Here is a 23130-nt window from a genome sequence, read left to right on the forward strand (position 1 = left end):
ATCCACGAGTAAAAAATGGGGGATTGAAGAGTGTTAGAGGGCCCCTTTAAAAGCGTACAATACGGTGTCTCAGGCCACATGCACTACCGAGCAGTTAACTCAAGATGTTTATCGTGATAGTGTCGTCAGCGATTAAGTGGCACTGGCGCGTCTGCTGCCTGCCATCATCACGCCTCCGTGCATTTCTGATGCTTATCTGTCAAGGCCATGCTTTTGCTGGCATAAGCTGAAAACGCGCCATGGATACTGTCTACATAGTGTGTAGTTGAAATCCCGTAGCTAGGCTAAACTACGTGAAAATTCGACATGACCACTCTCCATGGCCACTTGTATCAACGAGTTGTCATGTCTGCACAGTGGGGCTCCCATCACATTGCATCCTATGGCAGCCATACTGGGATAAGGTAGTAGCTGGCAAAATGTAATAGCAGTGTTCTACTGGATTAGTGTATTGTTGGTTTCTATACTGAGCAGGGTTGCTATACCCCCAATGCAGGCGGCACAGCAGCGTGGAGGTCTGGAGCTCCATTCGGCTCATCTCGGAGGGCTACCCAGGTGACTCGCCTGATGGCCTGCACACGGGGCCGCTGGCTGTGAACTACGTAAGCACACTTTGTTAAAGCATGCTGCCTGCTTTAGGTAATCACCACAATGTCCAGAGCAGGCAGTTTTCAGAAAAGTGCCCATTACTGTTGACAAAAAGTTGGCCTGAAATAAAAACAGCACAGAGGACCAGTAAAAGAAGGACTTTGTTTTTTGCCCTGTTTTTATTTCAAGTATAGTTGGACCCCTTCCCTCCCCCTGCACACACTTCCAAAGGCAAGGTATGTCGGGCACACATTCCAACAGTCGTCATAGGAGCCACCTGTTTGTTTTTTTCTTTAAGCTTTATCTGTACGTTCCGTTTGAGGAGGTATGTAAGTGGGTCGTCTTGGTTTCAGCTTTATATCTCAGGGGCTGTCCCATATTTTGTTTTGAAATTTTGCGTGTTCAATAAGAAAGGGCCTTCACTTTGTGTAAAGATCGTAGCTTTTCCTTACCTTTTTGTATTCGAGTATCAAATTTTAGACTGGTGGTGTAAAACAAAATGCACCTTTTCTTAGAAACAAAGAACAGTATGACTGTGAAATTTAGCATGCTTATTGCACATACTAATGGCATTAATCCCTAGCGAAAAGAAAGAGTGGCTACATTCATCTCGGAGGAAAAAAAATATTGTCCTCGCTTGTCATGCGGCGTAGGTAGAACTTTCCAGTTAATCTTTCTTTTTCCTTAATGGCTTAATAGCTTACAATTTATCATAAGTCTTGGTATTAGGAAGAGATTCAAGTTATGGGAGACCAGCGCTATATAGGTGGCGCGCCGAAAAAGGGCGCCTGGTGGGGAGTCGCGACATAACTCAGCCGCTCGCATGGCCTCCGTGCCGCCCGGTAATCTCGGAGGCCATACCGCTCACGCTCAGACGACCGGCCGCACTGTACCGCGGTGAGCGCACGCGCGTGCGCCGTTCCCCTGCTTCATTTTGGCGCGAACAGCTCGAGCAGCCATTACACCAGTAATACTGCTCTATGGTTTAGAAAAAAGAAACTTTGTCTCAAGGTTACTTCCTCAGGAAAGCACAGGAAAACAGACAGAAGCCCTGCAAAGCAGACTACGTTTGTGCATACGGCGTTGAAGAGACAGTGCTGTGCCATGGTGGCGACTCCGTCGTCACCATTTTCTGGTTGCGTCCTGGGACTTTTGTCAAGCCAGTGCACGCTCACAAGCCTCCACTGATAAGTACGTGCTGCGTCGATACCAGCTGCCCACTACTGCAGTAAAAAAAAAAAGTAAGAGGCATGTGGTAGATGCGTCAATGTTTCTCTGCCGTGGTATGTATGCCCAGCCCGTGGTATGTATGCACGCGGACGTTGATCAAGCAAACCACCGTGCTAGCATAGCATGTATGGTGTCCCGCTGTTATGCTCGAGGGCGCGGGATAGATTCCCGGCCACGGTGGCCGCATTTCGATGGGGTTGAAATACCAAGAACACACGCGTACTGAGATTTAGGTGCACAATAAAGAACCCGAAGCGGTCAAAATTAATCCTGATTCCCACACTTCGGCGTGCCTCATAATCATACCTTGTTTGGCACGTAAAACGCCAGCAGTTGTCGAGGTTGATCAAACACGTTTATTCTAAGCAGACAAAGGCAAGCAAAAGAACTAACACAGTACGTTAGGCGAATTAAACGGCAAGTAAAAATCCAAGACATTTGACCCTTTTCTAGCGAGGCATAAATTGCGATGTCACTTCGCCGCGGCAGCCAATGCACAAAGAAGCTTTACCGCATCGGCTGACTCCAGAAATCTAAGCTTAAGTAGTCTGCTGCTTTGTTCATTACAACAACTCTTTCTGTAGCACAAGCGAAGTTCAATGGAGGCATCCATCACGTGCGTATTTCTCATAACAGTTCAGCGGCTTCGGCGAACGTGCCCCCGTACGCATCTCGTAGACAGACAGCTTTCCTTCTGCGTAACTGTTTGCAAATAATGTCTATCGTATCAGTAACCTGCCTATCGTATCGTATTCACTGCACGCGGTAGCATCAGAAGGAGCTTGGTGGTGGTCAGATGAAAAGATTGTTACATATGCCACATGCTGCATAATATGTATGTTATTTACGACAAAACACCGGTTAAATTCTGCTCGTTGGCCCCTGTTTCCACTGGTGGCCCTCACTATCGAATCAATCTAGCAGACACGCGCAATCCGGTTTAGAAACCAGCCCGACGCCACTAGACAGGAGAGCAAGAACAGAACATACTGTACTCGCCTGACTGCCCGGATGCAACGCCGCATCCGTTCCTATTCTAATGTTTTAGAAGGAAAAACATAGAAGGATACGTCCTCCCTCATTCTACGTATTGTGGCTCTTGAATGTGCAACAGTACCGCCAGCATCCTTTAGTTTTGTTTCGGCAATACGCGCCCGCATCGCCTCAACCAGTCGCCACTCTCGTCCGCGGGAGCGGCTAGAGTATGCGCGCTTTGACCGCCAGAGCGGCGCTGCCCACACCGCGGAAACTCCAGCACTGGTTCCCTATAACCTGCAAAAATTTCAGCGCAATCGGCAGATAGTTTTCTAGAAAAGGTACATCAAGTTGGATAATTTTCAATAAACTGATCGTGAGAAAAACGCACTTTTAAAAACACGCATGGAAAGTGCTCGCAAGATAAAGCAATGGCTACGCTACAAGACCATCCCTAGAGGGGCCATTTGCATCCAAAGCTTGTCATTATGGCAGGAAATTAATATTTATACGTACACGCAGAAACAATGATAGAAAACATGTCAACAAACCCTTGCAAACCGTCAGGAGGCGCAACTTTTGGTGCCATTTTTAAATAGGTACGAGTACTCCTATGCGCTCGCCAATGCACGGTCTTGCTCCTCAGAGTGTGTATTAATTTTTATTAATGAAATGAAAAAATTGCTTTTTTGGTCGATTTTCAGAGCAGTGGAAACAAGCAAGACCAAGTTGTCGACCTTGTTATCTTTATGCATTTTGCTGGGGTGTAAGCACAGCGGCAGAGGATGTGTGGCCTGCAGGGTGTACCATATTGCTTGTATAACGAGGACATGCCTGTCACTGCAATGTGACCACACCCCGAACCGCGGAGAAAGAAGTATTTGAGGGAGAATCTGTAGGCCACCCAAGCACGTGAGGGCGGCGCGATAGCGTAACGAGGAATGCGGTTTACGCCAAGCTCGACAGATGATGCTTTCGGCGTGTCGCTATATTTTGCATGCTCCTCTATGGATGCGATGCATAAAAATCATGGTAGCGCTTCGTACATTGTAAAATTTCTAAGATTTTTCTGTAACATCAATCGGTAGATGTGACTGATATTTTAGCTGCAGTTACTAAATGATACTGCCAGAATTATAAGCCGTACAGCGCTTGAAATGAACTGCTAGTAGTGGCCCCTGAGCAGATGACGTGTGCCGCCGCATGCACGTGCCCCTCGCTCGTGGCCTTGGGAGGGAACTTCCCAATAAGCTGTACCTTTGTGATTTGCTGGTTTTCTGTCTCTCAGTGGCTCTCCACGTTGCGCCACTCGATGTTTGCGCGCGCTTTTCACGCCGCGACAAAGGAGAGTGCAAATTTCGATCAGTGCTTTTTCAGGATGGGGTGGAAATGTGTTGTACCGAACTGCAGCAGTGAGTACGCACCCTTCAAGCAGAACCTTCAAAGTTCCTAGCGACCCAGTGAGGTTGGAAGCGTGGGCTCGCGCCATACCAAGAAAGGACCGAGAGCTGACGTCTCGTGACTACGTTTGCTAGAAGCACTTCTCGGATAGTGGTATAGGCAGGCGGCACTATTATGGCGAAGTTCTCCTGGACAAACTGAAACGGCCAGTGTTGTTACCAGGACAGATACTTCGATGGCTCGAGGTACGAACATGCCCGCTACTTGCAAGGGTGAGGAAATTGAGATTGTGTAACCTCCTCTTCCCATGAGTCCACTGCATTGAACTATGAAGAAATAAGCACCGCCGTCTGCGAGGTTGGAATACATGATACTGCGCTCTGTGCCGGTAGTTCTGGTGACGGGCATGCGAATGGAGTCTTTGCAACTTAATTCATCTCAGATGGGCCTCTTGGATAGGACAACGAGAAATCGTCATGACCAGCCGACAAGACGTCGTGGAAGGAGCTCCGAACATCTGCTTCACCCTGCTGAAGAAGGCATCACTGACAACATCGATTTTTGTAAATAAGGGCCTCAAGTTCACAATGTGCAAAGAAGGTGTGAAGATGACGGAGTGCGTGCTACAGCGAGAGGTCAGCAGCACAATAGTGAACTCTTGCGTAGGAACCCAGCATGCTATTGACGTCACGCAAATGCTCGAGGTCTTCCACAAGAAATTTGTATGTCGCGGCGGTCCTACACAGGAAGAGTTTTCTTGGATCAAAATAGAATGTGGCTCAGTCGACGCGACCGGATTTTGGCGGCATAGAAGGTGTGCCATTCTCATGGCGTCCGGAGGAGGGTGCAAGGGGGAGCGGCTGCAACCCCTTGGAATTTCGGATAACATTTTTTTATGCCGTAGCAATAAGCTACACAGCTTGATTAGCACACTCAGGTCCTGGCCTTCAGGACTGCCATTCCATTTCGCACGTTACACACTATAATCTTGCCTGTCATGTCACGGCAGTGAAAGAAAGGCTGGCAGTGCTAAATGCCCCCTCCCTCCCCTCCCCGCCCTTTTGCGGATGCACCCCCCTGCAAAAAGTTCTGCGGATGCCCTTGGCCATTCTCCTTGATGGCCCAAAAGATCGCGTGCGAGACGTTTTCCACACGCTACGGGTCCACGAATTCGAAAGGAAAAGTGCAGGCAGACGACATGAATATGACTCCCGTTGAGTCCATCAAAAAAAAACAAAATTGAGGCCTTGCGAAGTCTTTATATTGCCTGCTATCGCTCTAAGAATAAAAGACTTCTCGCAAGAAAAGAAGCTCGAAGCTGACCTCGTGAAATGCAAAAATAATTGAGAGAACAGAGTTTGGATGACTTGATGCGAAGGCATCTTTTCCAGAGACTGCTGCTGAAGGAATGTGCGAAAGCTGCAAAGACTGTGTCGAAGCCAGGAATGCGTTACCATCAAGAGTGGTTGCTGCTCGGTCTTTCTACACATTCAGACGTTATCCGGCTACATATTCTGTGCGAAAACAACCTCTGCCCAGTGTGAAAACAATCGGGAAGGGAATGCAATGCGGTTTTGCTTTGCCGAGTTTTTCGAAGCGTTAAAAGCAAAACTGGATTCGAAAACGGAGTTCGAGAGACATGCTCCTTTTGACGAAATCCTAGTGAGAAGAGTGTCAACTACATGGGTCTCGTGGACTATGATGAGGGAGTGAGCACTGTTCCGAGCTGGCAAATCATGCGCTGGCGCCATGTTGTGCACCTACAGTTGGTGTACTTGCATCAAAGGGAACTATACTAGAGCGACAGTTTAAGCCGGTTGGTCCTTCAGGCGATCGTCGCGCTAGAAAACTGATTGATGGGATTGTCTGTGGAGGAGTGGCGATGAATAGAAAGATGTGGACATGGAAACCTCGATGAGGCGAGGAATTTTTTTGAGCGCCCTGTAAATGAGGAGGGCTAGGCCTTACCACATATGTTCATGTGCAGACTGCCTAAACAGCGCCTTCTCAAGGTGAAATGGAATCTGCACACGGCCGTGTACAAGGAAGAATGCGGGAGGCCTAAAGGTGCCAACGCACAACACACTCCCCTTATGCCACTGTGGCTCTTTTGGAAAGCTGTGGGGTCCCTTCAGAACCGCTTTCCTTTGTTACTGTTTTTTTTTCCTTTGGGGTTTGGGATTGTTTTTTGGGAGGATTGGTTATGGTTCGAGTGTATCCCAGCCACACTAGGAGAGTGGGCAGTCTTTCAGAGGTGCTGGTGCCAATCAAATTGATTTGCTTATTCAGTCAAGTTTCAGTTTGTTGGCAGAGCCAGTTAAAGGCAACCTTAAAGGGGCCTTGCAACACTTTTCCAAGTAGCCATGGAAGGCTCCACTGAAAGAGCTTATTTTCTCACAAATCGACCACCGCAAACATTTTGGAATCCGTCCAGTACGGTTACAAAGATTTGTCGCACACTGTAATTGCTTTCTCTCGTCCTGACAAAAGCGCTGGAAGCTAAGCAGGAAGCTAAGCACGTCACGCGCGCCTCGTGACCTTGAGCACTTTTTTCTTTGAACGCGGCATACTTTCAATGTGATCGCGCGCAGGCATGTGACAGCCTCTTGCGGTGGCCGCAGTAAATACCGAGCGCGCCATGTTCAAATCAGCCAATGGTGTGGCCAGTGGCGCTGATGCCGTAAGCATCATTTTTGTCGAAAGAAGAAGAAGCGCTTTTAGCTGTCTTTGAGAATTTATTGTAAATCCCAGGCAGCGTGCTGTGCTAAAATATTTGGCTCGCGTGTTCTCGGGAGCCTCAACTACTGATGGGCAGCGTTTTGTGACCATGCTGAAAAAGTGTTGTAGGGTCCCTTTAAAGACCCCAGTTGCATCAGTAGTACAACTACTAGTTTTTGCTGTGTAGCATTTCTTGCCTCTTATGCTCAGTACAGTGGAATCCCGATTATACGACATAAAACCGTTCTATAATCCAGGTGTCATGTAATGGAAAAACTAAGAATGGGGGCAGTCTCGCCCAAAAAACGGTTGCAGACTGCCTGAATAAGCCCACGACACGATCCTGGTCTTCTTCAAGGAAGGTAGATTACATTATTTCGGTGACGATCAAGTGTTTCGGCAATTCATACGTCGTCTGTTCCAGAAACGCTGCTGGTAGCTCGTTTCAAGCGGCGCACGGCATGTAATTAAGGCAATATTTAGTAATAACTACACGCATTCCGCTAAAATGTCTGTTGGTTCTGTTTCTGGACATTGCGAAACGAGATCCTAGACAGATGTATGGAGCAATATGAAATTTCGCGCCCATAGAAGAGCAACGCGAATGGTGGGAACGTGCTGACACTTCTCATATACAGTAAACCCTCGTTACAACAAAGTCGCTTTATTCGAATTATCGCTTTTATCGAAGTGTCACGTAGTCCCGACCCAAATGCGTGTATTTTAGACCGGTTACTCGAAGCATGTCAATAGCTTGCTCTGCTTAATGCGAAGTAACAAGTTGCGGATGCGTATTCACGGCGGCGCTAAGAGCGGGCGAGCGACCGCCCAGGCCGCCAAAGTGCCTGCGCGTTTTTTTGTCCACGACCCGCGCCAAGCTGCCTTTTCTGCGCTGAGCGAGCAATGTTCGCGCTAGCGTTGCCGGGCTAAAGCGCGCCAGTGCAGACGGCTTGGAGTCACCGCGGCGCCGATTTTTGCCGCGTGAGAGTCTCCACGGCGCGGATCTTACCCTCCCCTCCGCGCCCTACTCCGGTACGGAGGCGACTGCCGGAGGCACTCGCTCTTTGTAAACATGCTGGCTGCTCCCTGCTACGCCGCTGGCTACGCCGGTGGTGTCACGTGACCAGTACAGAGCCAATGCCTTGGCATGCTCCCTGGGTTTTTTCCATCCGTGTTGGAATGCACTTGTGCACGTGTGTTGTGCGAGGTCTGTGTGAACCCGTGGCGTTGTGTGTATGCATCGTGTGTGCTTTTAGTGACCGTCAAGTGAAAATGACACCGCCAGTGCCCGCACGGAAGTGTCTGACATTGGAGCAGAAAGTTCAGCTGATACGTGAGGTGGAAAAAGGAGGCCGGCAGAAGTCTGAAATCGCAAGACAATTCGGAATACCGCCGCCAACATTATCAACTGTTCTGAAGAATAAGGATGCCGTACTGGACGGCTTCGAGAAGAGTTTCTCAGCCAAACGAAAGCGCAACCGTGATTCTATGTATCCTGAAGTGGAAAGAGCGCTTCTCGAATGGCTGAAAAACGCTAGAAGTGCAAACCTTCCTGTAAATGGGCCTGCATTGACCGCAAAAGCCGAAGCCCTAGCCGCCCAAATGGGCAAGCAAGATTTTAAGTGCAGCAACGGCTGGCTTGAACGTTTCAAGAGACGGCACGGCGTGTCTTCAAAATCGATCGTTGGTGAGAGTGCAGCTGTGGACCGCGACGTCGTGGACGGATGGCGCAAGCATCGGCTGAGCGCCCTACTTCAGCAGTATGAAGACAGAGACATTTACAACTTGACGAGGCGGCATTCTTTTACAAAATATTGCCAAAGCGCACGTACTACACCGGACGGAACCTCGTCAGGATGCAAAACAAAGCAAAGAACGCGTTACAGTGCTGTTCGGTGCTAACGCGACGGGGGAGGACAAGCTTCCTTTGCTGATACTAGGGAAGGCGGCAAAGCCCTGGGCTTCCGCAACGCAACGATACCCAAAGATTGCATATACAGAAGCAACAGACGAGCTTGGATGACCGCAGCCGTTTTCGAAGAGTATGTGCGCCTGCTCGATCGAAAGTTTAGGGCAAAGCAAAGGCATGTGCTTTTTGTTATCGACAATTGCCCTAGCCATGGCAAGATTGAAAATCTGCAAGCGATCACTTTGGAATTTCTACCAGCGAATACGACCGCGATATTGCAGCCCATGGACCAAGGCATTATTGAGACAACACGAAAGTTATACCGGAAGAGTCTTTTACAACGGATGCTCGTTGCGTACGATGCCAACAAGGGATACAGCATCGACTTACTTGGAGCAGTGCATTTACTATGCCATTCATGGAAAGAACTGGCACCTGCAAAGATTGCAAACTGCTTTGCACATGCCGGATTTTCCCGGTCGCATGCAGAAGACACTAATGACGACTGCGAGGACTGCGACGATCTCTACGAAGCTGTAAACAGCATCGTTGGCGGAGATCTGGAAGGCAACTTTGAATCATTTGCGATGGCTGACGCAGATGTACCCATCGTTGCCCCAGCTACGGATGCCGAAATAGTCGACTTGCTTGGAGGCCCTGATGAGGAAGAAAAGCCGCTAGACGAACAGCCTCGCGAAATACCAACAGTGGCACAAACGCAGGAGATCCTCCTTCTGTTGCGAAATAGAGTGGAGTGCGCGGGCGGCGACCACGACCTCATAATTTGCCTGAACAAACTGGAGCGGGCACTCCTCGCGCCCAGCCGAAGCACCCGACAAAGCCAGCTGACTGACTTTTTTGTGCGTGAACAAAGGTTTGTTTCAATGAGTACCACTTCTGCGAAGTTGTCATGGCTAATTTAGCTGTACTTGCTGAGCTTTTATGGGGCAGTCGTGTATATCGAATTACCGCTTATATCGAATTTTTTGCTGTCCCGTTGACTTCATTATAACGAGGGTTTACTGTACTTTCTCCATGAATCTTCATCCAGAAGAGGTTGTTCGTAGTTACTTCCACCAGCACATGCAAGTATGCATCTATCGCGCTTACAGTAAAGACCCCCTAAAGGGCCCTGTTCCTTTCGACCCTGTGAGTGGGAGGACCATCCAGATGTCAATTTTTGCTCCCTTTTTTTTTAAATGTGATCTTATTAATAAGTTTGCCTCCTTATCGGAGCAGCCGCTATTTCGTTTTAATATGCAGAGCTGTCAGTAGCGCGCCCGTCGACGGCCCTGGCATCGGAAGGCCCACTGTGAAGTGGCTACACTATATTGCACACCCGCCTCTTACCTTGCCTGGCCACCAGCGATTGACCGTGGATTGATCAGGCTGAGCTGTTTAGCACAAGGCACAGAGTTGACATGGTGGTTTGGTTTGTTGTGATCGGCATCACTGTGCTGCGACACATTGACGAGGGTTCTCCACAAGGGGAAGCCAAGTTTCACCATCCGAAAGAGCACAAAAATCACGTGCCTGCCCTTGGTCCCCAGGGCCAAAGGTTCTTCGAATGCAACATCAGGTGTTCGCCATTATACCCTGCGCATTGCTGTGAGTGAGTAAGGGTATGTGGCAGAACCCCCTTGAGATGACTCAGGGGGGTGCGCACACCCATGTCGACCGCACCGCCATCGAGGTTATGTGTCACTGACTGCAACGCACAATGTGGAATGTTTACCCGTCTGCTTCGTTTCTAAGCACAAGTGCATTGCTGGGAAGAAGCTTTATATTGAAATATGAAGGCCCTAGGACGCTTTTTTAATCGTTTTATTTTGCTGAGGCGCCCGTTGGCGCCGTTGACAATCTGTTGCGGTTCCCTTCGTCTTTCCTCATAGGCACGTTCCCTTTCGAGAGTCCTAACCACGGTGGGGGAAAACATAAGGCATTGATGTGGTTCATATATATTCACATTTTGGAAGCGTGGGCGTGTGTGTAGCCTAGTAGTTGAGAAGGTAATGGCCTTTCATGATGGTAAGTAGGCAATAAAGTTTTTTGTCTCCGAGTAGGTAACTGCTCGTGGAGTGACAAATGGCCGAGTTGTATACTGCCTCGCTGTAAAAAGTGTACCGCACGCGTCGTAGAGTGACTGTAGCAGCGGTTGCGGCAGGTAGGGGGCGCTTGTGTGGCACAGCGCAGTGTAGTGTGACGTCATATATTTGTTGCGGGGAGGATTTATTCAGTTAGAACTGACGGGAAGGGCGACATAAGGACGTACATAGCAGCCTGGGGCGGTAGCCGTAGACACTCCGAGTGCGACTTGTAGAAGGGACATCAGAGCACAAGGGCAACTTGAGCCGTAAAATGCCGGTAGAACAATCGATGAGGGCAGTGTGAGCGGTCAGAAAATCAATGCCGAGAATGACATCGTGCGGGCAAGCGTGGAGAACTCAAGTGTGGCAACAGTAACGTGGGCAGTGCACATACCAAGAACTGATGTTCGGCTTCCGTTGGCCACTCACATAGAGGGAACATAGCAGGTGTAACAACTGTCTTTAGCCTGGAGTGAAGTGCAGAACTCGTAACGGATAAGTGGGCAGGGTGTCGGAACGAAATGATTTCGTTTCGGCTTTAGTTTCGTTTCACCGCAAAAAGTTCCGTTCTGTTTCTGTTCTGGAACGGAAAAAAAAAAAAAATGTTTAACGGTTCGTAACGGGTTTCTTTGTATGCAAAAATTTGAAGTTAGGTAATCATAAAAAACATTGGATTTGTCATGTAGTTACTTGCCGTCCTCTTAAGAAAGTGGGACAAGGGTAAAACACGTTCTTTCGACGTTCTTCAGAAGAGCGGAGGTAACTGTACCACGAATTCCTACCAACAAGCACAAACCAGTGTACCCTTCAAAGCCATAGTATTTATTTTCTCAAAAGTGAATTAAGACTATTTTTTAGCAAACTCAACGCTTTGTGTCAAGGGAGTGAGCACGATCTCAGAAGCAGCACATCATTGAGTGTACTCTTTGATGTGCGAGACCGCTGTTCTGATAAAAAAATCGCCAGGTCGCACGGAACACGCAGCACATTCACAGCGAAAGCTGGAAGAGCGGCCTTCGTAGAGCTCATTGTAGGCGCTCTTGGGGCCACTAATACAAGTACACATGCAAGCACCCACTGCGCCATAAATCATCCCAACTTTCATGAAGTAGGGAAACACCCACTGTGCCATGATTCGCATGGTACCCCCTACACATCTCTAAGGCATTATGTGCACTTTGTTTGTGCTGTGGCTGATGACGAAGAATTATGGCTGAGCTTTTTGTAATGAGTTGGAAGCAATCAACGACCATGTCACTCGTTGCGCAATTCCTGGACTACTCGACTGCCACGCAGAGGGCGCGGTTTAAGATCCCATCTGATCCTAGAATTTTTTTTTATTTCATTTTTTCTTATTTCACGCCATAGCGGTTACGGACAGTGGCAGCGGCGGTGGCGGCGGACAACTATGGCGCCAAAATCGGCTGTTGTGATCTCATAACAGCTTTCGCTGTAAAAAACTTCAGCACCGACAATGCTCCACGCTGGTCTGTGTGACAGGCGCGCAAAAGTCCACTTGAGTTAATATAAACATCTCTGGTCGCCACTTTCGCTTTTCGCACAATTTCAACATATTTGCTTTGGAATTACCTGAGGTACGCGCTAATACTCTACCAACTGCTTGCGTTGCATGACCTCAGTTGTTCCGGATTGCGAAGTTTTCTCGTGAACCGAAAAACGATTAAAAAAATTTTGGTCTCACTCCTGAACGACTGATAGATAAAGTTTCGGTTACGTTTCCGATCCGGCCCAAAATATCGTTTTTTTTTTCGTTTTTCGTTTTTGGTTTTCGTTCCGTTCCGACACATTGTAACTGGGCGCCAGTGTCGATTAGAACAGTAACGGTCAGGCCATCAAGGAGCACGCCAAGTAAATTTCGCCTTGAATTTGTGGTTGGTAGAGGGTTTTCGGTCCGAATCGTCAATGCAGCGCCACCTCCAGGAGCTGCACTCGTCAGTTTCCCGGGATAAGCCGGTGACGGAGAGCAACGGCGCTGAGGGAGCGTGACTGGTGACCCTCAGGCGACGGTGAGCGCTAGACCAATTTCTCTGGGCGATGACGTCTGCGTAGGATGGTTCGCAGCATGGAGTGAACGGCAAGGTGAAGGGTCCGGAAGGTGGTCATCCGGAAAGTGGGCTGCGGATACTGTCTGCAATCCTGGCGGCGGTCATTTGAAAAAATTGGTCGAGAATACCACTTGTTTCGGCAATGGCGGGAACACGAGAGCAAGAAAAGCACATGTGTCTGTCGTCTGGTGTGCACCACTCAGATGGATTTGGGTAGCGTGGTGTGAAGCTAGGAACGGAAGTAGTAGCAGCAGCAAGTGGAGCGCCGTGATGGTCAGTGTTATGTGCAGGAGTTTAGATGGGCTGAGGCGTGTGGCTGTTGGTTTGGACGCCCATGCTGACAAACTCTTGACTGAGCGACAGTGTTGCCAAGTTCTCTTGTGCAGGGGACTGATAGGTAGCGGGGGCCATAGCTTCCAGCTGGCGAACAAGCTTTGAGATGTGGTAGAAGCCGCAAGTGGGCGTGGCGTCGCAGGATCTTCGCACGAGGAAGTCTCAGCGGTGTTGGGAAGTCGGTTGAAGCGGTGGGTAATCCTCTGCTTTTAGCTTGTTTGAACCGCCGACATGCAGAGATGATGGAGTAGACAGTGGTGCAGTTCTTACACACAGTGGGGTCCAACTGGCCATTTGTGCCATTTGCTACAATTGCTGCTGTTTAATTGTAATTGTAATTGTAATTGCTGCTGGTTTAAAGCGTGCCACCCATTACAGAGGGAACATACATTAGTTTCTCTTACGCACGCAGTGGCACACTGTTGTCAAAAGTGCTATTGAAGAGGGCGGAAACCTTTGCCTTTACTATGTCATGTGTGTCTGTGTGGCTGGCTGGGCGACTGAACATAATGACAAGCGAAATAGAGCACGATGAGGATGGAGCCAGATGTCGCTATCACGTTAATCCCTTAAGCTTAAGGGATTAACGCTGAAGCGTTGCCCAATTTTCAGCTGGGACGCATTGGGAGAGCTAAAGAATGTTTCTGCTTGAGTTTCCGATTAATCTGCTTCGCCAACGTTTTAAATTAATCTAAAAACGTTGGCCTTCCTTATTATATAGTAGCTTGCAGCGATCGCGGCGGCATGTAAAAATGCGAGGAATAAGGCAGTAGACTCGAGTACATTGGGAAGCCCAGCTTTCAAGCTTGTCCTGCGACTTGATCTACCGGACCAGGGAAATAGTCAAGGTCCCAGTTTTGGACTAATTGTTGGGATTTGACCTCCCAGAACCACGGTATGATTAAAAGCGACCCGTTAGTGGAGGGCTCCGGAAATTTCGACCACCTGGGGTGCACCTAAATTTAAGCACACGCGCCTCAAGCATTTTCGCCTCCATCGAAAGTGCGGCGATCTGGGTTTTCTGGACTAAGGAGACTGAAGTGACAGCCGGGCCAGTTGGTCTGGAGTCATCTTGAATTGATTTGTGCAAGGACAAATACAACTCGGACAGCAAAGCCCACACGCGCAGCGCTGTTCATTTCTCTCCTCTCTCTCAAGGATGAGTTCACAGTTGTACACGCCCACAAACAGCTCAACATCGTTATACTATACAACTGAAAATATTATACTCATATGAATCCATGTTGCCAGCTGCTATAAGTAGCCGAGCATCCTTCTTGAACTACATTCAGAATGAGACACTGTCCGGCTATTACAAAAATGTTTAGGTATTGTTCAGCCCAGTAATGTGCTGTTTAGTGTGCGCACGTCATTTGAACACCAGTTAGATTTCACAGTTTGTGGCGTCGCGTAACAAGCACGCGATTTTAAGGCACACTGAAAATTTTTGACGATTGGCGAAGAACTAATGACCAAAAATATGCCGTATTGGAAATAGCGTACTTTCTTATTTTTTATGTAGTCGTGCTTGAGTGGTCATTACGCAATGGACAACTTTGGGGTCATTTGTTGCATCGCGTTACGAGCCGGTGTCGTGTGTATGACCCAGAAAATTTCGAGCAATCATAAGCAGCTAACGCCCTGTGCGGAAGGAAAAAAAATACGGGGTTTTTACGTTATAATCACCCATTTTTTTCAAAGAAAATTTGTGCTTAAGCCGTTTGCATAGGCGTACTTACTTGGAGGGGCCGGAGGGCCTTCCAAGCAAAGTAGAAAACAGCGCAATACAATGAAGACAAAAACCAAACACGACTAGCATGTTCAGCGCTAGTCCTGTTTGGTGTTTCTTGTCTTCTATTACTGCGCTGTTTTCTACTATGAAGTTCGCACGCTCCAAGCAAAGTTGCTAATACAAATACAATGAATATAAAGAATGTACTACGCCCCTATTACCACAAATTCTTACTTAAAAAGAACTTGTGGTTGACGTGCTAACAAAAATAGTGATATAACAATAGTAATATTAATAACAATGCGCCAGAAACACTATTTCGAGTAGGAGCAAACAAGGCAAAATATAAGACTTGCAAGCCTAAATATCTGCAAGGAAGTGTAGTACTAATTACGGAAAAGGAAATGTACAGTCACTGTTGCCTACATTAAAAAACGCAATTGTTAGTAAGCAGCTTCTAGACGTTAACGAAACTTCATTGAATGATACAAATCTATACTATATATACAGGACAGGCCGCCATCGGCATAATTGTGTGCTTAAGGGACATAATTAGGCCGTGAATTAAAAGACGCACACAAAGGGAGGAACACGATGACAGGACGAGCAGTCCTGTCATCGCACGTCCTGTCATCGTGTTCTTCCCTTTATGTGTGTCTTCTAATTCAAGGCCTAATTATGTCCTTAAGTAAATACCAATTGAGCCAACAGTCTTCTTAGGTATAGTTGTATTTATGCATAAAGTTCAATATAAAACTTCTGTTGGGCCTGGTTGGTACATAGCTTTTAAGATGAAAACATCAGCGCAAACCATCTATTCTTTGTTGTCCGTCGTGGTTTGCACTGAAGTTTTCATCAAGCATAAAGTAATGTGGCTAATGTATCAAAAAGTATTGCTTGCAATACTATTACATGCATAACACGTATATGTATGGTTGTCCCAGTGCATGCTACGTAGGATGAATGTACCTTTTCGGTAATGTTATTGAACACTGCTACCAAATTTTATCTCTGTGTATGAAGAATCACATCAAATTGAGTGTGTGTGATGGTGTAATGTGGGCCCAGGATCCGAAATAACTCAACCGGCAGTCAGGTGATTCTGTACACAACACACAGACTTTAACACAACCGATAACTGACGATTTACACACAACACACTACAGCATTCCTTATGTACATTCTAAACGTCCTACGCGCCTCGGCACACAAACTGTCCTACTCGCCGTTATGCCTGTTGCCGCTGCGGCGAGGTCGGTCGTCACCGGTACTCCTTGGGCAGTCAAGAGTCACGCTGCCTTGACCGTGGCGAGGTGGTAGTGGTGGTGGTGATGGCACTGCAGGCCGGTAGATCACCAGGCCACTGCAGTGCAGGTTAACTGCCCGTCGCCAACACGAGACGCGGCCACCTCGTGACACCACTCGGGTCCCAGGACCTCAGGCCAGGAACAGACTAGGCTGCCGGTCTCCGTGTCAGCACCGGGCACAGAGCGGGAAACAGGCTCACCGGGTCCACATGGCTGCCGGACGCCTGGTTGAGTGACGCAGCCCGAAGCAGGAAGCCAGGCCCAGGTCCGCAAGGCTGCCGGACGCCTGGTTAAGCGATGTCGCGACCCGAACCGCCGACCAGCGGCTGTCGTTCCAACCGTGTCGCGCTCCAACTGCTCGAGCCGCACGCCCCGCTCACGCTTCCTTTTCGTCGTCTTTTCTTCTAAGGAGTACCGCAGAGCAGAACTGTTGTTCCCTCTTCGCCCCGTCACGGGCCACACAATCCACATCATCACACCACCCCCACTTAAGATAGTTGCGAGCAACTATTCCACTCCACGTCAGGCGGTGAGTAGGCAAAAGTGCAGGCGCTTTGTAAAGTGGGAACAAGTTCACACGAGTCCGAATGTTCGTGTTCCACACAGCACGTAATGAAGAAAAAAAACACACATGAAAAATACACAACTGGAGAAAAAGTAGAACAATTCAGATGCTACTTAAGTAGTCCGCTCCTACATTGTCTGAGCCTTTAATGTATTCTACGGTAAAGCTGTACTCTTGCATTAGTAAGCTCCATCGTAACACTCGATTATTGACGTGTTGGCTGACTGCAAGTACCGGATGAGGGCTGGTGGTCGCACTGAATAATGAAGGGTTTTCCGCATAAGTAAATGTGAAACTTCTGAACAGCCCACACGAGCGCTAAGCATTCACGCTCTATTGTGGATAGCGGGCCTCTCTAGGGAGCAGATTGCGACTAGCATACGCAACCGGATGTAAAATATCGCCCCACTGTTTTGCAGAAGCACTGCGCCGATGCTTCTGCTTGAGGCATCGGTACGGAGCACGAAAGGCTTCGAAGATCCGGGGCTTGCAGTATGGGACTTGCGGCGAGCTTGTCTTTCAGCACGGTGAATGCTTTTTCTTGCGTCGGTCCCCACGATACGATGTGATGTTGGCCTTTCTTGGTAAGGTCAGTCAAGGGCTTGGATCTCTGCGTAGTTCGGAATTGAACTGCCTGTAATATCCCGTAAGACCGAGAAAGGATTGTACAGCTTTCTTCGTCGTGGGTCGCTTGGCGGCTAGGATCTTGTCCAGCGTTTTCAGCATTGGTTCTACCTTCGCCTCGCCAATGCGATGTCCGAGGAATGTAATAGTACGCTCTCCGTTCTCACACTTGCTCGGTTTGATTGTGAGGTTTGCATTGCGGATTCTTTCGAAGACGAGTCGTAAAGCTTCCATATGTTCATGCCATGTGCTAGTAGCGATGACCACATCGTCAAAATAATGATGCACATTCGGCAAATCGCCTAGAACTCTCCTCATAAGGCGTGCAAATATCGCTGGCGCAGTCTTAATACCAAAAGGCATGTATTTGAAGTGGTAGAGCCCTGACATGCTTGAAAATGCCGTCTTTTCACGACTGTCTGGAGCCATGGGCACTTGCCAATAGCCCTTCGTGAAATCGAATTTCGAGAAAAATTTCTGTTTTCCCACAAGAGCTAGAACAACATCAATTCTCGGAATTGGTTCACTGTCGAAAACCAAGGTCTTGTTCAGCTCCCTAAAGTCAATGCACAACCGTATGGTGTTGTCGGGCTTCTTGACGACAACGATCGGCGCATGATATGGCGACTTGGATTTCTCGGAATTTGTGAATGTTTCTCGACACTCAGATGCCTTGTGCCCTTTGCGGTGTCAAATGAAGCACCCCGATTGGTGCTTGCTCTGTGACACAGCACCGGGCTTATTTGCATCCTTTGCATCGTCTTCAACTCTACCAATGTTAGTAACGCCCTGGGCTTCGAGAAAGCGGTCGGTGCACTCTGAAAGGGATGCAAGGGTTTTGCATTCTCTCTCTTCAGAAAGATGGCCAGCTTCGGATTACAGCAGCGCAAGAATTGCTCGGCTAACATGGTCACGAAGACCCTCAAATGTTTTGGGCACATCAGCCATTTCAATCCAGTTATCAAAATAGCTCGAGATCTTTGCTGCTAGTTGTTTCCCTGTTTCGCCATCTTCAGGCCGGGCTTTCCGAAATTTCTCTTTATATCCCTGTGCCGTGAATCTGAAGCGCTGAAGTAGAGCTTTTTTGACTTTGTCGTAGTCGAGTGCCTCCTCAGCAGTCATACGACCAATGACAGTGAGTGCCTCGCCAGTTAAGCGCATGCTTACGGCCATACCCCATTTATCTCTTGGCCAATCTTGCCCATAGCCACGCGTTCAAACCTCTGCAAATACGAATGCAGGTCATCGCGTCGCTCGTCAAATAGCGGTAGCAACTTCTGCGGATTCAGGCATGACGGGTTTGCCGACGGTGTCAGTGCTGTCGCCGCAGATGGCTCACTACGCGCACCTTCCTGAAGCCTGAGCTTAAGTTGCAGGATTTGCAGTTGCCTCTCGTCCGCTAACCGTTGCCTCTCTGCTGCTTCTTTGGCCTCTTCTCTCTCAGCTGCGCGCTCATCTCTCTGCCTAGCTTGCTTTCGCTCAATCCATTCGCGAAGTTCCGCGCCAGACAAGCCTAACTGAGCTGCTACAGCCGCTAACTTATCGAGATCCATGTCTCTCGTCTTGTGCTGCGTGCACACACCTGACTGGCGATTTCCGCGTTCGAGATGTTACTGGCGGATCCTGGCAGGCTCGCCAAGTTTGTGATGGTGTAATGTGGGCCCAGGATCCGAAATAACTCAACCGGCAGTCAGGTGATTCTGTACACACAACACAGACTTTAACACAACCGATAACTGACGATTTACCACAACACACTACAGCATTCCTTATGTACATTCTAAACGTCCTACGCGCCTCGGCACACAAACTGTCCTACTCGCCGTTATGCCTGTTGCCGCTGCGGCGAGGTCGGTCGTCACCGGTACTCCTTGGGCAGTCAAGAGTCACGCTGCCTTGACCGTGGCGAGGTGGTAGTGGTGGTGATGATGGCACTGCAGGCCGGTAGATCACCAGGCCACTGCAGTGCAGGTTAACTGCCCGTCGCCAACATGAGCCGCGGCCACCTCGTGACACCACTCGGGTCCCAGGACCTCAGGCCAGGAACAGACTAGGCTGCCGGTCTCCGTGTCAGCACCGGGCACAGAGCGGGAAACAGGCTCACCAGGTCCACATGGCTGCCGGACGCCTGGTTGAGTGACGCAGCCCGAAGCAGGAAGCCAGGCTCACCAGGTCCGCAAGGCTGCCGGACGCCTGGTTAAGCGATGTCGCGACCCGAACCGCCGACCAGCGGCTGCCGTTCCAACCGTGTCGCGCTCCAACTGCTCGAGCCGCACGCCCCGCTCACGCTTCCTTTTCGTCTTTTCTTCTAAGGCGTACCGCAGAGCAGAACTGTTGTTCCCTCTTCGCCCCGTCACGGGCCACACAATCCACATCTGGTCCCTCTCTCTCTCTCTCTGTCTACATATATATATATATATATATATTATATATATATAATATCTATATATATATATAAATATGGCGGCCAGAGTGAGGGAGGCCAGCCCCCCCACTCGCGAACAAGTTGGTGCGCCACTGGGACTCAGTAGCATGGCAATACACCTAGGCAGTTTTGTTGATATATAGTATGCTTACATGTAGCAAGTATGGACTGTCCAGAGGTTTTAGGTTTCCTTCGAGAGGTCTTCACTAACTCAAACCTTAGATGGCTGAAACTTGTTTTTCTGATAAAAAATGTTAGCCTATTGTTGCTCAGTTTACATCGTCAAAAATAAAAGATCACGCTTATTGAGAACATAGCTAGGAGCTGAGCCTTTTGGGTGTGTTGTATTGCCTCTTCGGATAAGTTTAAGTTGTGGGTTCTCTCACCCGCTCCTGGGAAATTGGACACAGTATACACTGTAGTTTAACGAACACGTGGGCATTTACTAACACCTTTGACACAACAGCGAGCTCGCCAGCGGAATCTGACAAATAACTACAGTGACATTGAAAACGAGGAACCCAGCCTTCAACAGACACGTACACAAGAAGAGAAGAAATTCTTCTTGTGTCTGTTGAAGGCTGGGTTCCTCGTTATCAAGCTATGTACCAACAGGCCCAACACCAGACTCTTCTACAGTGACATGATAAATAACACACTCAAGGTAATGCGAATACAGCGTCGCCGACGTTCACGAGCTATAGAATCGCCCCACGGACCTCCCCATCAAGCCCCCAAGAGAATCGGTGCTGTTTCTTATGGACCTCGCCACCAGGGCAGCACAGTGCCCCGTGGTGACCCACAGGACACGGGCGGCGTGAGGCGAAAATAACCCCCACAAAGTCAAGCTTTTTTGAGCTTTTTCACTTTGCGCCCAGAAGTAGTGCGGGGAATAGTAAAGGTCTTGATGTCTTCCAACTCGTCAAGTCCTCACTTCTTATGGCTGTACCTACTGTTTGAAGACCAGGAAATGGTGATTCACCTCAGAGATCACTTACTTTCTATTCTGACAAGGGCCAATTGGTTTTAACTTGGTGCGCCAAGAAGTTCTGCGTGATGGGAGTTTAGCATGACAATTGCTGCCAGCAGCTTACCGACAGGACCTGGGTTTAGTTAGGCATCCCTAGACACCAGTAACTTAAGGACATGAAAGCACTTACAAACATTTTATGGATAACACATGGGCCAGATAGGCGCAGCCGGCATATATTACTGGAACGTTTCTAGTATAAACATGAACAGTTACCAACCTGCATGATGAAGGGGGAAAAATGGACAACCGGACCCATGATTGCCACTCATTCCTGGCCTCTGAGAGGGACAGGCTGCGATGGTACTGGCTGTCCAAGAGGTGAACTAATGCCATCCAAGTGGTTGGCGCCAGGGTACAAAGTTCAACATCGTTAACGTAGTCCCATTCATTCCCGCTGCAGAAGCAGCGCATGACCACGGATAAATGAGTGGCGAAATCTGCACGATGAAGCAGAAGAAATTGACAACCGGCCCCGTGGCTGCCACTAATTCCTGGCCTCTGAGAGGGACAGACGACGATGGTACTGGCTCGTCCAAGGGGTGAATTAATGCCATCCAAACGGTTGGCGCCGGGGAACAAAGCTCAACGTCGCTAACATAGTCCCATTCATTCCCGCTGCAGAAGCAGCGCATGACCACATAGATGAGTGGCGAAATCTGCACGATGAAGCAGAAGAAATTGACAACCGGCCCCGGGCTGCCACTCATTCCTGGCCTCTGAGGGGACAGACGACGATGGTACTGGCTCGTCCAAGGGGTGAATTAATGCCATCCAAATGGTTGGCGCCGGGGAACAAAGTTCAACATCGCTAACGTAGTCCCATTCATTCACGCTGCAGAAGCAGCGCATGACCACGCATAGATGAGTGGCGAATCTGCACGATGAAGCAGAAGAAATTGACAATCGGCCCGGGGCTGCCACTCATTCCTGGCCTCTGAGAGGGACAGACGACGATGGTACTGGCTCGTCCAAGGGGTGAATTAATGCCATCCAAATGGTTGGCGCCGGGGAACAAAGTTCAACATCGCTAACGTAGTCCCATTCATTCCCGCTGCAGAAGCAGTGCATGACCACGCATAGATGAGTGGCGAATCTGCACGATGAAGCAGAAGAAATTGACAATCGGCCCCTGGGGCTGCCACTCATTCCTGGCCTCTGAGAGGGACAGACGACGATGGTACTGGCTCGTCCAAGGGGTGAATTAATGCCATCCAAATGGTTGGCGCCGGGGAACAAAGTTCAACATCGCTAACGTAGTCCCATTCATTCACGCTGCAGAAGCAGCGCATGACCACGCATAGATGAGTGGCGAATTCTGCACGATGAAGCAGAAGAAATTGACAACCGGCCCTGGGGCTGCCACTCATTCCTGGCCTCTGAGAGGGACAGACGACGATGGTACTGGCTCGTCCAAGGGGTGAATTAATGCCATCCAAATGGTTGGCGCCGGGGAACAAAGTTCAACATCGCTAACGTAGTCCCATTCATTCACGCTGCAGAAGCAGCGCATGACCACGCATAGATGAGTGGCGAATTCTGCACGATGAAGCAGAAGAAATTGACAACCGGCCCTGGGGCTGCCACTCATTCCTGGCCTCTGAGAGGGACAGACGACGATGGTACTGGCTCGTCCAAGGGGTGAATTAATGCCATCCAAATGGTTGGCGCCGGGGAACAAAGTTCAACATCGCTAACGTAGTCCCATTCATTCACGCTGCAGAAGCAGCGCATGACCACGCATAGATGAGTGGCGAAATCTGCACGATGAAGCGGAAGAAATTGACAACCGGCCCCGGGGCTGCCACTCATTCCTGGCCTCTGAGAGGGACAGACGACGATGGTACTGGCTCGTCCAAGGGGTGAATTAATGCCATCCAAATGGTTGGCGCCGGGGAACAAAGTTCAACATCGCTAACGTAGTCCCATTCATTCACGCTGCAGAAGCAGCGCATGACCACGCATAGATGAGTGGCGAATTCTGCACGATGAAGCAGAAGAAATTGACAACCGGCCCTGGGGCTGCCACTCATTCCTGGCCTCTGAGAGGGACGACGACGATGGTACTGGCTCGTCCAAGGGGTGAATTAATGCCATCCAAATGGTTGGCGCCGGGGAACAAAGTTCAACATCGCTAACG

At 49.1% G+C, this 23130-nt stretch overlaps 1 protein-coding gene across 1 annotated transcript in view; it reads left to right on the top strand.

The window, feature by feature from the left end:
• Positions 1–496: 496 nt before the first annotated feature.
• The window catches only part of LOC119379495 (N-acetylneuraminate 9-O-acetyltransferase), a gene marked incomplete at its 5' end in the record, with an annotated part of 402877 nt that continues 380243 nt past the window's right edge, over positions 497–23130 (top strand). Inside the window, 1 exon segment of the mRNA XM_037648795.2 lies at positions 497–602. Within this exon segment, the coding sequence (XP_037504723.1) occupies positions 497–602 (106 nt within the window).

The sequence above is a fragment of the Rhipicephalus sanguineus genome, chromosome 1 (assembly GCF_013339695.2).
Source record: "Rhipicephalus sanguineus isolate Rsan-2018 chromosome 1, BIME_Rsan_1.4, whole genome shotgun sequence".
Classification (NCBI taxonomy): Eukaryota; Metazoa; Arthropoda; class Arachnida; order Ixodida; family Ixodidae; genus Rhipicephalus; species Rhipicephalus sanguineus.